The sequence below is a fragment of the Octodon degus genome, unplaced genomic scaffold (assembly GCF_000260255.1).
Source record: "Octodon degus isolate 3935 unplaced genomic scaffold, OctDeg1.0 scaffold00004, whole genome shotgun sequence".
Lineage (NCBI taxonomy): Eukaryota > Metazoa > Chordata > Mammalia > Rodentia > Octodontidae > Octodon > Octodon degus.
The window spans coordinates 34812076-34825679 of NW_004524580.1; the positions used below are offsets into that span (position 1 = coordinate 34812076).

The window sequence follows — 13604 nt, forward strand, 5'->3', positions numbered from 1 at the left end:
TACTGATCTATCTCCCCGGCCCATCTATTTTTTATTTTGAGACAGGGTCTTGTTAAGTCAACTAATTGCTCAGCTGGGCTCGACCCTTTGATCCTCCTGCCTCAGCCTCCCGGAGCAATGGGATTACAGGGGTGTGCCCCTGCACCTGGCTGTGAGCCTGATTTTGCCCCTCTGGATTGGGCCTGGATGCCTTGACAGAGCCGGGAGACACCAGGGAGGGGCGGCAAGCCGGAACAAGAGCGAGGGACAGCTGAGCTCTCCGCGGTCCCAGTGGATCGTGTGAACCACCTGGCTGTCTTTCTCCCCAGTCTGAGGTGGGTTTGGCCTGTGATGCTGCACCTGGTGGCTGAGAGTGGAGTGGCTGGGGCGTGGACAGCCCTGCCGTGGCAGACGCTGGTGGCTCCCGGCCTCTTCTGTGGTCCTGCGTGCCTGGCACTCTAGGAGCCAGCCCTGCAGGTGACCTGGAAGCCACAGTCCACCTGATGCTGTCCACCTGTCCCTCTTCCACCAGAACCACAGAGATCAAGGACCCACAGTCCCGGAGTGACCCCTTGAGCCGTGGGTTGGAGACCCTGAAAAGGATGGGAGGGGGAAGGCGCGTGTTGGTGCCCACGGGGATAGTCTCTTACCTTTCCCATTCCGGCGTGGGCATGTCCCAGCTTGACAACTACAGGGAACTGTGGGGCTGTGAGCTGGAAGACACAGAGGAAGCCTCAGTTAGCAGGGCTGGGGTCACCCTGATCCTCAGCATGCTCCATGCATGGGCGACGGTCTTGCTCCAATACCTACCTCACGTGCAAGCTCAGGGACCAGCCTGCCGGGACACCTACCAGACTGCAGAGCCAGGGGGAGGGGGCACTAACAGGCTTCAAACTCAGGCTCTGCCACAGTGCAACCACAGAGAAGCCATCCCACTCTGTGCCTCAGTTTCCCTGTCTGTAAAATGGGGAAATACTAGCATACACTCACTCCGGGGATGGCTGACTCACCCCACAGGCGGGCTGTTTGGGGTGGGCCTGTTGTTTCTGGCATGGCCTGTCTTTGGTCTCCTCTCAAACACTAGCAGGCACGCCTTGCCAGCTTCTCTAGGAGATTTATTTATCTATTTATTTTTGCATAACCTTTCTCTTACAGACTTTATTTTTATATCTTTTTTCCCCATAATTTTATTGAGAAACAAATAGCAATGAGACAGTTTCAAGTCAAATTGGTAGGACAGTTCCAATAATTAACACATTGCAGACTCTCTTCCTAGTGGTTATTTGCTGTACAAGATGCAGACATGATATCCTATTTACAAACACCATTAGAACAAATCCCTCTATTCATTAAGAGAATGTGACTATATATCTATCCTAACCACTTTGAATACACAGATACACAATGGACATTCATCTGTATCCCCTTTTTTGTTTAGTTCCGCCATTTGAATATTATAGGTGTGTTAACTCAGCAAAATATTCTAAAAGAGTCCAGTAGTCCATAATAGTATTGGGTCTTCCGCTTCACTGGCAATGTCAGAAGTTGTTGACTTGAGTCCCCTACAGCTCAACATAACAGCATGGTTAAGACCAAGATAAAGCAAGGAAAGCCAACATTTTGGCCCTAGCCTTCCAAGGTCAATTAAGAGTCAGGACATATGAGAACTTGTACTGTAACGTCATGTAACTCAGTAGTGTCCCAAATTTTCTGATCAAGGAGATTATGGGGCCATAGAGGAAAGTGATCGATGATGTAGAGTGTGCCTAAGGAGAGTCACTTGGAGAGAAAACATTTTCTCCAGCTTTCACGGGGAGCACATTGGCCAAGCAATGACCGTGACTCATCTACATGGCTGACACTGACAAAGGATCTGCAATCTGAGGTACAGGATCTCAGGATAAATCCTGAGGGGATTTCACTGACCTTATCAGACCCAAAAGCTACAACTCTGGTTGCATAGGTCTTGCTTTATCTTGGTCTTATAGGCAATTTCTTAACAGCAGGGGGCTTGAACTTGAGATCCTTCTGAGCAGCCCCCGCATATGGATTCCAGGTGTGCACCACCACACCTGCCTGAGTTCCTGCTCGGCTTGGGTCCTTGTTGTTGCCCAGCTCCGAGGCAGGAAGGGGCCCAGTATGTGTGCTCTTCCACTTCTGAGAATGGCCTGCCAGGCCTGCGTGGCCCCTGTGGTGACTCAGGCAGGGAGATCCGGGTCTGAGATCCACAGCCCTGGACCCATAGCGCCTGGAAGGAGGAGCGAGGCCAGGCTCTCTCCTCACCTGTGAGTCTCACTTTTGCGTCCAGGGCATCTGCTCGGGTTCTAGGAGTTTACTTTGTGTCCCTTGGGGGCAAAGGCTTTCCCTCCTAAGGACGTATGAAGGGACCAAAGTGCACAGTGGAGCTTAAGCTGCAAACACTTACAGGAAAGGTGCGCCGCCCCGTGTCCCTCCCAACACCCCTGGCTTCCGCACCACAGCTGCCGTTCCTGCAGCAGAAGGCCGGAGCCACTCCCGGGACCCCACCCCAGTCTGTGTCCACACACACGCGGCCATTGGGAAGGGGCCTCTGCTCCCTTCTTACAGACAGGGAAACTGAGGCTGGAGTCGGCGGTGGGGAAGGCCCAGAGCCAAGGCTCCGACCTGCACTCTTTTAGGCCCGAGTCCTTTCTGGTCAGCACCAGAGTGATAAAAACTCCCCCAGCCAGGCTAAAACTTGTCCTTTCTGCTGTCTGGTGAGAACAAACGCATTTGAAAAGAGAAGCAGTATTGGCCTTTGGCCCCAGAAGCGATGTCCACGCACCACAACCCTGGGAAGCCGCAACCAGCCGCTGTGTCCAGCCCAGCGAAGGCTCTGGCAGCTGCTTCCTGCAGCTCCACTGTATTATAGGCTGGCTGGCTTCTTTTTTGGATAAAAACTGCATTTGCTTCTCTTCTGATTTATTCTGTGCGTACACGGTAGTGCCTATCTGACCTTGTTTCCTGCTCTTTCTGCCCAGTAGGACGTGATGAGAATGACTTCAGAGGCCGGCGCATTTGCAGCTTACTGAGCACTATGTGGTATTTTGCAGGTGCGAGAGGCCCTGCCGAGCTGGGTGGGTGTCACGTGCTGTGCCGGGTTGGGTGCTGCGTGCTCAGCGGATACAATGTCGCCTGAGCCCTGAAGCCCTGCTGCCATCCACGCCCCTCGCCCTCCCTCCCCCAGCCCAGCGCGGCCACTGTGGAAGGTCCATGCCTGTGGCCTCTCCCGCCTCCTGCTAACCTCTCAGGACACCCAACTCCCTAGCCACACACTGCTGCATTTTCACACTTGACCTGGGGGTGTCCGAGAGGCCCCTGTGTGCCGGCCCCGTCACGCCTGCCCTCTGCCTGTCCCGTGTGTGCTGCAGGACGCCTACTGACCCATCTCTGGACTGCCTATTTCTTGTGCCTGGAGACTCCGGTGCATTGCTGTGGCCCTGCGTGCAGGATGGGTAGGGGCACTGCCCACCGCTCCCCAAGCAGTTGTGCCCAGTTGCACTCTAAGGGACAGCGAGGGCCAGGGTGTGAGGTGGGAGCTGCGGCTAGAATTTCATCCTGGGGATTGTGTCACCCAGCACAGGCCATGCAGCCTGCGGCACCCCAGCAGCTCCAGCGAGGGTGTCACTGCTGCCTCGCCTGAAGGTGGGAGATCCCCCAGTCTGGCCTTGCCCCTGGCTGCCTGGTGGGCACTGGGGAGGGCAGGGATGTCTGGAGCCACTCTGATCTCCCTTAATCTCTCTTAATTGTGGGTGGGCTATGAATCCTCTCCAAACTCAGTTTTCTGATTTGCAAAATGGGGCTGATAAGGCCTAACTTGGGATCATCAGGGAAAGAGAACAAGAATGTGAGAGTGCTCACGTAGTCCTGGACAGTGTGAGGCAGAAGTGAGGATAGGGCAGGGGTGTGCTCGCTGGGACAAGCGCGCTCACGGGGAGTGGCTGTGTTCATCTGCAAGGAGCCTCTTCCTAGCATCCTCTGAGCCTGACTCCCCGGGCTCTGGTCATGGATTTCTAGGCGCAGCCCCAGAGTGCCCACCACAACCGCCGGAGCCCGCAGGCCCCAGGGTGTCACCAAGCCCGAGGGGTTCTTGTAGATGTCTCGGCAGCCAATTTTGCCACAAGCCCTTCAGAACCACAGAGCTTTCTCAGGACAGCAGGCAGGGCATGGGGATGCCAGGTGCAAAGGACAAGGGACATGCAGCCCTTGCTTTGGGATGTGGGGGACGCTGGGGGCAGAAACGGGGAGCCCTCAGGGACTGGGAGGCCATGGCCCACAGCCTGCACAGAGCTGCTGCAGGAGGAGCAGAGCCAGTGACCCTGTGCACCTGGGAGAACAGGCTGTACGCTAAATCAACTTTCCTCCTTTAACTTTGGGTGTTGGGTATTCTGTCCCAAGCAACAAGAGAAAAGTAAGCAAGACAGTCTCACTAAATTGTGCAGCTTAGCTTTGATCTTGTGATCCTCCTGCCTCAGCCTCCAGAGGAGCTGGGATCATAGGCATGCACCACTGCCCCAGCATAATTCCTTTCCTGACAGTTGAGCCCCAGCTCCATCTAGGGGGCAGGGGCTTTCCAACTCAAGTGGTCCCTGGTCTGGGTAGTCACGTCCTTTTCTAGGGACTCCCACAGTGGCTGTGTGGTGAGCACACTGCCCAGCACCCCAAGGCCTTGGCTTCAGCCCCGCTCCTGTGTGCACACTATAAAGGGAGGGGGCCACAGTGAGGGGAGGGCCCCTGCTGCCCCACAGACGCGGCTGCGCCGGCTGTGGGTCTTGTTCAAGGAGACAGTGGAGGGCAGAGCCTGGTGTAGAAGGGCTTTGGGGCCTGCAGGATGGGGTCCAGCTGGGCAAGGCCTCCCGGGAGCGGTGGCTCCATCTGTCCATCTGTCCCTGAAGACCAGCAGGCATCCCCCCCCCCCGCCGCCAGTTCTCTGAGGATGCTTCAGTGTGGGTCTCCCACAATCAGCTTCCAAAGTTCCAAATAACTACCAGCTGCGTCTACAGACTTTTCTTTCTTACTACTACTTAGCATAAAAATCTGCTTTGAAATCACACTGTAAGTTTCCATGAAGCTCACAAAATAGTTTGCCCGCACGCCCGAATTTATTGCCCTGCGCCTGAGGACACACAATCTCTGATGCCAGCCCTCAGCCTGGCTTCCTTGGTCAGACCTGGAGGTTTTATTTTAATTTGATGAAATCTGGCTTTGCTGATGCAGGGGTTGTCCCCTGCTCTAAGAAATGAGGCCAAACGGAGACACTGGCGCCCACCACCCAGCATTCTCTGGCAGTGTGGGTCAGCAAGTCCTGGGACTGAGCCCCTGGGATGACTGGCAGACACTGGCGCCTCCGGAGGATCAGCAGCTGCGAGACCTCGGCTTAGAGTGATCTGGGCTTTCCTGGACCTGCGGCAGGGGCTGAGGTGGGCATGGCTGTGTGGCGGAGCTCCCAGGCCAAGCTCTACGCCGTGTGGTCACAGTGGGGCCACCCCTCACTGTCTTTGGACCACTAGATGGTGCGGAGGCTGGAGCCTACACTTTGCTGTGGGGGTGGTTTGGGGAGCATCAGTGGAGGAGGAAGAGAGCCTCCAAACTCGGCACTTGGGACTTCCTGTCCCCTGCTTCCCTCCGTCCCTTCCAAGCACGAGGTTGGCTCTGGCTGCTCCCAAGCTGTCCCAGGAGCAAGCTCAGGGATGACGGCATGGTCCTGCCATGTGGCAAAGGGTGCGCTTGCCTGGTGGCTGATTCCAGGCTCATGGGTGCGGGCTGCAGGAGAGAAAGGTCGTGTTTGTGTTGTTGGTCCCTTGCCCAGCACACATCAGTGTGCCGTCATCACGGTCACAGGGCCGTGGGGGTCATTGCTGTCCCCTGGTGTTAGAGGCCACAGTGTCTCGAGTGGCTGCGTGGCCGCCTCTCATCTAAGCACCACTGAACCTGGTCTCCATGTCCGTCTCAACTTCCTCACGATGGGGACCCAAGACTAAAGTAGACACCAGAGTTCAGCTGAGGCACAGCCAGTGCTGAGCTTGGGGATGAGGCAGCCTTTTGCACTGGCTGGCAGTCACAGAGGACCTTGGCCCTGGCCGAAAAAGCTCACAGGCTGCTGGGGGCAGCGGGTCCATTTATGGATGGTTTCAACTAAGTAAACTTTTAAGAGAATTAGGAGGAGACACTGCCTAGAATCAGACTGTGTGCAGTCACCCGTGGGGGAGGCTGCCAGAGGAGGAGGCAAGGGCGGTGCCCCAGGTAACATTTTCATGGGGTTTTGCATATCAAATAGGAGTCTGCCAAGTGGAAGAAAGCACTTTCCAGGTGGAGGTTCCCAAAGGGAAAAAGGGAAAGGGGGCAGGTGGCAGTGTAGAATTCTTGGCAGCTAAAGGAGACGTCAGTGCCAGCCCTGGGTGGGGTGACCAGGGAGGACAGGCTGGCCACGGCCCACAGGTAGGATGAGTACAGTCACTGTGCTGTGTGTGTGTGTGTTTAAAAATTCCCTGTGTTAAATATGCACATTAAAAGAAAGCCTCTAATCTTGTCTTCCTGTATTGGACATTTCCCCCACAAACCTGGAACCTCAAAACAAAAGTTACAGGCGTCTGCCCCTCCTCACCGTCAGGGATACACAGCAAGGTGTGAGGTGTTTCCTGGAGAGGAGGGGCATCAAGGGCTTGCTCAGAGCCCTGAGTGTGGGATGTGGAAAGCCCTGGGCACGAGGGAGCGCCAGGGGCAGTGGACCTGGTGGCCCTCCTGTGTCGTGGAGGACCACCTGGGCGGCCCTCCTCGAAGGAACAGCCGTCATCTCCACGTCGCTGAACCTAGCCTGTTCCACGGGTTGATGTGCACAGAGCTGACCAGGGCTTCCCTGATCCCCTCAGGTGGCTTTAAGTAATGCGCATCGGGCCGGCTGAGGTGACGATGTGGAGCGATTGTGGAGGGCGGCTCAGGGCGCTCGCTCGCTCTGAGAAAGTGACTGAGTGAGCGAGTGACGAATGAGTGGACGAGCGACGAGCGAGGGAACAAAGCCATGCTAGGCTGCTGAGGGTGCAGAGGGGCCGTTCGGCAAATAAAGCCTGCAGTCCTGCACCCCAGGACCCCGGGACCCCTGGGAGGTATAGCGCGCTGCTCCCCTTTAGACCTACTTTAAAAGTTTTTGATTTGGAGACAGGCTTTCATCCTGCAGCCCAGGCTGGCCTTGACCTTGCAGCGACCCTCCTGCCTCAGGCTCCTGGGTGCTGGGATTACAGGCGTGCAGCACCACACCTGGCCGGGCCCCATGTAGGACAAGCAATGTCCTTGGACCCTGCGCCTGCTCAAGACCCTGTTGTCCTCTTGCTCAGGGAAGAGCCCCAGGAGCAAACGTCGGCTGTGTCCTCTTGGCCTCCTCCATCCCCATGGGCGTGTGCTTTCTCCCTGTCTAAAAACAGCCTTAGATGCTTTTAAATTAGGCAGCGAGGGAGGGCCCCACTGCTCCCGCCCCGCCGCTCTGTGCTGGGCCAAGAGCCCTGTGGACGGAATGTTCGGAGGCTGCGGAGTGGAAGGAGCAGCTGCCAAGGCCCTGAATCACCGCCTGGCCCACACAGTGCAGCTCTGTGCGCCCTGGCCTGGGCCGGCCAAAAGGTGGCTCGGAGCCCGGGGCCTCAGGGCCCAGGGGCCCCGCCGCAAGGCCTGCTGCTGCTCATCCCACCTCTCCACGAGTGCCGGAGACTGTGGAGATTGGGGCCAGCTCTGTAAAATTCCAGTGTGCCTTTCAGAGCCTCAGTTTGCCTGATGGCAAGTGGGTCGAAGGGGAAGGACCACAGGAACAGAGGGCCGGGCTCTCTGGACGGGAGGCCTTGAGCCCTGTGTGCAGAGCTGGCTCGGTCCCGCAGCCACAGGCTGCCTGGCGTGGTGCTGCACGTGCCGCGTGTTGTTACTGCCCCGCCAGTGCTTGGGACGCAGGCTCGGCCAGGCTTGAGGGCTCGGCCCTCCTCACCACACGGCGCGGCTTGGCCCCTTCCTGACTGGACTTGAACACCTTTGAGGAAGGAAAGGGGTGCTTTGCCAGCCTCAAGGTCCCAGTCCAGAAGTTCACGCCCCGCCCCGCCCCGCGTTCAGGGCTCGCTCTCCAGCTTTCTTGCAGCTTCTCATCTGCCAAGTGCAGGCAGTGACCCTGTCTGTGCCTCCTGTGAGTGTCAAGGTGTGCTGAGGGACGTGGAGGTCACAGGGTGTGAATGGGCAGGTGCCAGGCCCTGGCCTCTGCCGCATGGGCTCAGCGCCCCTGTCCTGAGCTGGCTAAGCTGCGAGGCTGTGCTGTGCGCTCCCATCGGGCAGGAGGCAGCTCCTGAGGACTGCTGGGTGCAGGCCGGGCACTGTGGTGACCCGTCCACGTCTCGCCTCAGGCTACGCGTGGCATCACGGGACGTCCCTTCTGCCGCCAGCACGCGTCTGCCCAGTGTGCGTGCGAGGTCTTCCCATTTTCTCCCAGCTGTGCAAGCTGGGCCGACAGCAGCCGTGGCCACGCAGGGAAGCGGAGGCCCAGGGATACAAAAAGCCAGCTTGAAAGCAGCAGGGCAGATGTCCCCTCGCGCTGGGTCTGGCCTCTCCCAGGGGCTCAGGGGCTGCATCCTGGACTCAGTGGTAGTCCCCTGCCGACCTCAGGATCTGACTCAGCCTTGGACAACTGGAGCAAGTGCTGGTGTCCCGCGGGTGGTGAGACCTGCACGAGGCTGCCTGCCTATGGTCTGCACACCCAGGCCGGATTAGCCTGGCTTTGTGAACAGCTCTGTGAGAGCCACAGGCTGGAAAAGTCCACTTTGTCCTGGGGAGCCAGAGGCGCCACCCAGAGTCCCCATGTCCCCCACCCACCCTCTCTGCCCGGTGGCCCTGTGCACTTCCTCTCCTGGCCTCAACAGAGAAACCTCTTGGCCATTTTCTCCGACCTCATCCCAGAAGAGATGGAGCTGTGGGAAGCAAGGGGGAGTCGGAGGAGGAAATTCCTGTGGGGGGCTGCCAAGGCCACCTGGGTCACCCGGAGACAGTGTGGCTGCTTCCTTTCCCCATGGCTGAGGGGTGGCCCAAGGTGGTCAGGAGGAGGGTGGCAAGCATGTGCTTTCCCTCAGCCATACTCAGCTTAGCATTCCAGGCACTAGAAGCCAGGAGGGAGGGTGTCTTAGTTACTCTTCTCTCGTTGCTGGGACAAATACCCGACGCTCAAAATGAAGGAAGGAAAGGTTTATTTAGCTCACAGTTACTGGAGGTTTCAGTCCATACTCAGCTGGCTCCAACGCAGAGCAGCACAGAGCAGAAAGCAACCTTTCATGGTGGCGGCAAAGAGCAGGAGCGCAAGGGAGGGGTAGCAGCAGCTCAAGCAGCGAGCTTCTCTTCCCACCTTACATTGTAATGCAAATTACCTGCCCCAGGGTAGGGGAAGTACTCACACCTATGGGTACTTCCAGTATTTACCCACCTATGGGTAATCCCAGGAGTACTAAGACCCATAATCCCAGCCTTGGATCACACATAATCCCAGTGGAATCATGAGTTAACACAAACTCTAGAAGTCCTCACCCCATGACTGCATGAGGCTTTGGGGGGACAACTAGACACAAACCATAACAGAGGGACAGAGTGAGGGCCACAGGCTGTGACCCACGGCCTCGCCGGCTGCCACGCCAGAGCTCTGCAGGAGCTGCCTGCAAAGTGTCCTCTGCAAGGGGACCCTGTGAGGAGAAACCCTGGCTTCTGTTTCTTACAGACCACGACAGCTTCCTCAGCTGGGAGGTCACTGTCGGCCCCGTGGCACCTGTTCTGCCCCTGTGCAACACACCAGTGAGCTGGGCCTGGAAGACACAGCCCCAGCCCTGCTCCATGAGGCTCCTAGGCCCAGGAGTACTTTCTGTGGCAGTCAGTGGCCAGGGCTTCCTGCCACCCCGCACCCTGATTTTTCCCCTGTTCCCTCCACACACTACCACCGGCTCCTCCAGGGAGCTGCCAGCACCTCTGTGGGCATCTGTGTTGCCCTGTGGTGGCACCGCTCCAGGTTGGTGATGCAGGGGACTCTGGTGGCACTTTGGCTGGTGGCATGGAGCAAGGCTCCCTTCCAAGGCTCCCAGAATCCACTCTGGCCTGGGCCTGGTGATCGGGGCTCCCTTCCGCCCTGTGTCAGAGGAGAGCCTGCAGCTCAGCGCCTTAGTGGGACAGTGACCAGGGGCCCCGTGGCCATCCCCTGGGCCACAGTACCCAAGATGAGCCAGGGCCTCAGCTTTGTGGATCACCCCACGCACACCTTCTCCTGCCTCTGTGGCCACGGCTCGGCATCGTGGTGGGTTTACAGGGTCCCCAACACTTTCCCTGGCTGTGTGGATGCTAGACCCAGCCCCCAGGGGTCGACCCTTGACCTGTTACCCCATAAGCTGGAATGTACCTGGGAGACCCCGGCTAAGTGCTCGGGCAAAGGGGCTCCTCAGACCTGCTTCCCTGGGGCCACCAGGGCTAATTTTTCTTATTTATTTATTGAGATAGTATCTCACTATGTACTCTGGACTGGCCTCTAACTCGCAGTGGCTCTCCTGCCTCAGCTTCCTGAGAGCTGGGCTTCGAGGCATGTGTCACTGTGCCCACCTTTGTAACTTTAAAAATGCTACCAAGCTTCCCAAGGTGGGAGAGCACATCAGAGTTCTGGAGTTGGGGCTTTCCTTAAGCAGTGGCTGGAGTTGGCCAACTATGTGCAGTTTCTGCAAACAGGGCAGCGCCCCAACAGGTGAGACCCCTGTCTTCAAGTCTCCGCCCAGCCCCTGCCCCTGGGCTGGTATTGTCACCTGCTGGCCCAGGGCTTCTGGGGCAGGTGAAAACCTTGACTGCCTTGACCCCTCACAGAGCTGAGAGAGGCATTAGCACCCTGCCCTCCTCCTCCAGCTCAGGCCCTGTGGTAAGGGAGTGATCAGCACTCACCAGTCAGGGTTCTGGGCGCCCCATCCTGCGCCCACCCAGGCTGCCCCAGTCTGGTGTCCCCAGCACCCGGCTGCTGAGCTGGGCAGACTTTGTGGAACCTGCTGTGAGTGCGGAAGAGCCTGCCTCAGACAGGGCTCACGCATCTGCTCAGGGCTAACACTGCTCAGTAGGGTGGCGGTGCGGCCTGGAAGGAGCCCATGGTCCCCAGGGACAGGAGTAGGCTGGGGTCAGGGAGGACAGGGAGGGCAGGCTGGGTGGGAGGAGGCTGCGTATGGCTGGGCCCAGGAAGCAGGAGGTGGAGGTGGTCAGTGGCCTGGTAGAAGCCAGACCTGCCTCCCATGTGGCCAGGAAGATGGGGAGGTGGTAGGCAAGGAACAGTGGGCAGGGTGGGGCCACCTCTGGGGTGACGAAGACAGCAGGAGCAGGGAGCTCGTGGCTGGCTGTGTGAGGGCTGCAGGACCACGAACATGGGGCACCCTGTGTGCTGTCTGGTGTCACAGAGGGGCACCAGGGCCCTGTGGCAGAAGAGGCAGGAAGGGAAGCCTTCCGCGCTCCCTCCACATCTGGCACAGCCAGGCGCTGTGTAGACAGCTGTTCATGAGCAGGACAATCTCTGCCAGGGCTGTCCTAGTCCCAGGATGGGCAGGTCCCTGCTGGGGGTTGACAGTTTCCATGCGGAAGTGTGGCTGTGACTTGGGCCTTCTGGTCCCCTCCAGAGCTCCAGTGAAACCTGCTTCCTGCAGCAGTGGACGGCAGGGGCCGTGGAAGGCTTGGGTCAAAGCTACCACTCTCCAGGGTGTGGCTGTCACCAGCCCACAGGCTGGCACTGCCTGGTCACCCTGGTCTGCCGGGCACGCTAGCCCTCGTGATTTCTGCAGTGAGTGGGGCAGCCTGAGCCCTCAGAAGCTGCCCCGTGCTCCTGGGCCTCCTGCCTCGGAGCCAGGGTCAGGCCACCTCCTTCCTGCGTGAGTGCCAGGGTGTCTGCAGAGGGACAGGAAGGACCAATGTGCCTCTGAAGGGCGCCCAGAAAGAAGAACCTCATGTGCCCCAGGGCCTTGGTGCTTGAGGAGTTGGGGGTACGGAGCTACCCGCTGCCCCTCACACCCTCCCCTCCCACTGGCCATGGGAGGTTGGGGCTGGGGGCGGGGCTTCCTTCTGCAGCCCAGGGCAGGCATCTGCCCAGCATTCTGAATAAGGGCACAGGAAGGACACAGTGTCCTAGCCTTTGTGTGCGAAGAGGGTCGGGAGCCCATGGGGTGGAGACAGATCCCAGAGGCAGAGACGGGGCGGCCAGCGCCCATGTGCCCCGCCTGTGCCTGTCTGTGCCCAACGCGGCCACCACGCACCCTGGAGCTGAGACAGGGGTCACACACACGCACAGCTTCTGACATGGGGAACTCCCTACCAAGAAACAGAGACAGAGAGCTAGACAGAGACACACGGGTGCACACAGGGACACCCCAGTGCAGAATGAAGTGGGGCACCTATGGGTCCCTCCTCCTGGAGGAAGGAACCACCTATAAAGCTTGGCGTATGACCCCAGGCTGGGGATCCCACTCCTCAGCAAGATCAGCTTCTCCAGTCTCCCCAAACAAAGACCCTGGAGCTCTCTCACTGGCCTCTTCCATGGCAGCTGTGTTTCCAGAAGGTTCCATGCAAGGTCCTCACTGAATTTATGCGTATGCACTCTTCTGTCCTGGCTCAGCCTCCCAAAGAGCGGGATTACAGGCACACCACCACATCCAGCATGATCTCAGCTTTATCAGTGAGACAGGCCCGGGGCATGTGACCTGTCCATAATCACACAGCCCCAAGTCGTGTCACCACGTTTGAACTCAGAATAACCAGACTCCAGCACCTCTGTGCCAGAGCCATCTCCAGGCTCTTTCCATCACCAGCGGCAGCAGAAACAGCTCCAAGGAATATCCTGCAAGGAGAGGAATTTGCTCTTGGCTCTCAGAGGCGCTCACCATGGAAGCAAGTGAGATAGCGAAGGGCCAGGACCCGCTGTCAGGTTACCAGGCGCCACCAAGGAAGTGGGGGAAGATAAGGTGTTGCTTGTGGGAGTTCTTGGACCGGAGCCCTCCTTGCACAAGGCAGGATACTGAGGCTGCGAGTACTGTTCCCCAGTTACCTGCACAGCTCTAGCCTGGGCGTACAGCCCTGGCCACCTGAGCAGCTTATCTGAGGAGGTAACCCTGAGTGATGGAAAGCCACAGGATGGCTGTGGCCAGAGCACCTTCCTCTTGGGGCACCTGCTGTTTTATCCAGGGATGGCATGTGGATTCTGGGCTCTGTTGCGCCTCTGGGCTCCAGGGCTCCGGGCTGGAAGCTTGGGCTGGAGCAGAGCTTCTAGGTGGCTTGCAAGCTCCTCCCTCCGCGCTGCCTTGTCTGTCTCCTGGTCAGTTCGAGGCTTGATGGCTTGCTGATGGAGAAAGACTCAAAGCCTGGGAGACAGCTGCATCCTTGCGTCTCTGATCTCCGCTGCGGCACAAGTGCCACGCGCAGGACTGGGAGACTAGGCGCGGCTCTGGGGTGCAGGAGTGCACGACGCCTTTGCCTGCACTGAAGCTCCCCTACTGAAGGCCTTGGCCTTAGGCAAAGTTTCCCTTTTTCATTTTTCTCTTCTAGCAAGTGGGAAAAGTGAGGCATTTCACCCCAGAGTGCTGCTGTGAGCTTACGGA

The 13604-nt window shown here is 58.3% G+C and overlaps 1 protein-coding gene across 1 annotated transcript in view; it reads right to left on the reverse strand.

Moving 5' to 3' along the window:
* The window catches only part of Syn3 (synapsin III), a 317531-nt gene that overhangs the window by 35258 nt on the left and 268669 nt on the right, over window positions 1–13604 (reverse strand). Inside the window, exon 7 of the mRNA XM_004623869.3 lies at window positions 630–692. Coding sequence (XP_004623926.1) covers window positions 630–692 — 63 coding nt within the window. The remainder of the gene's footprint in view (window positions 1–629; window positions 693–13604) is intronic.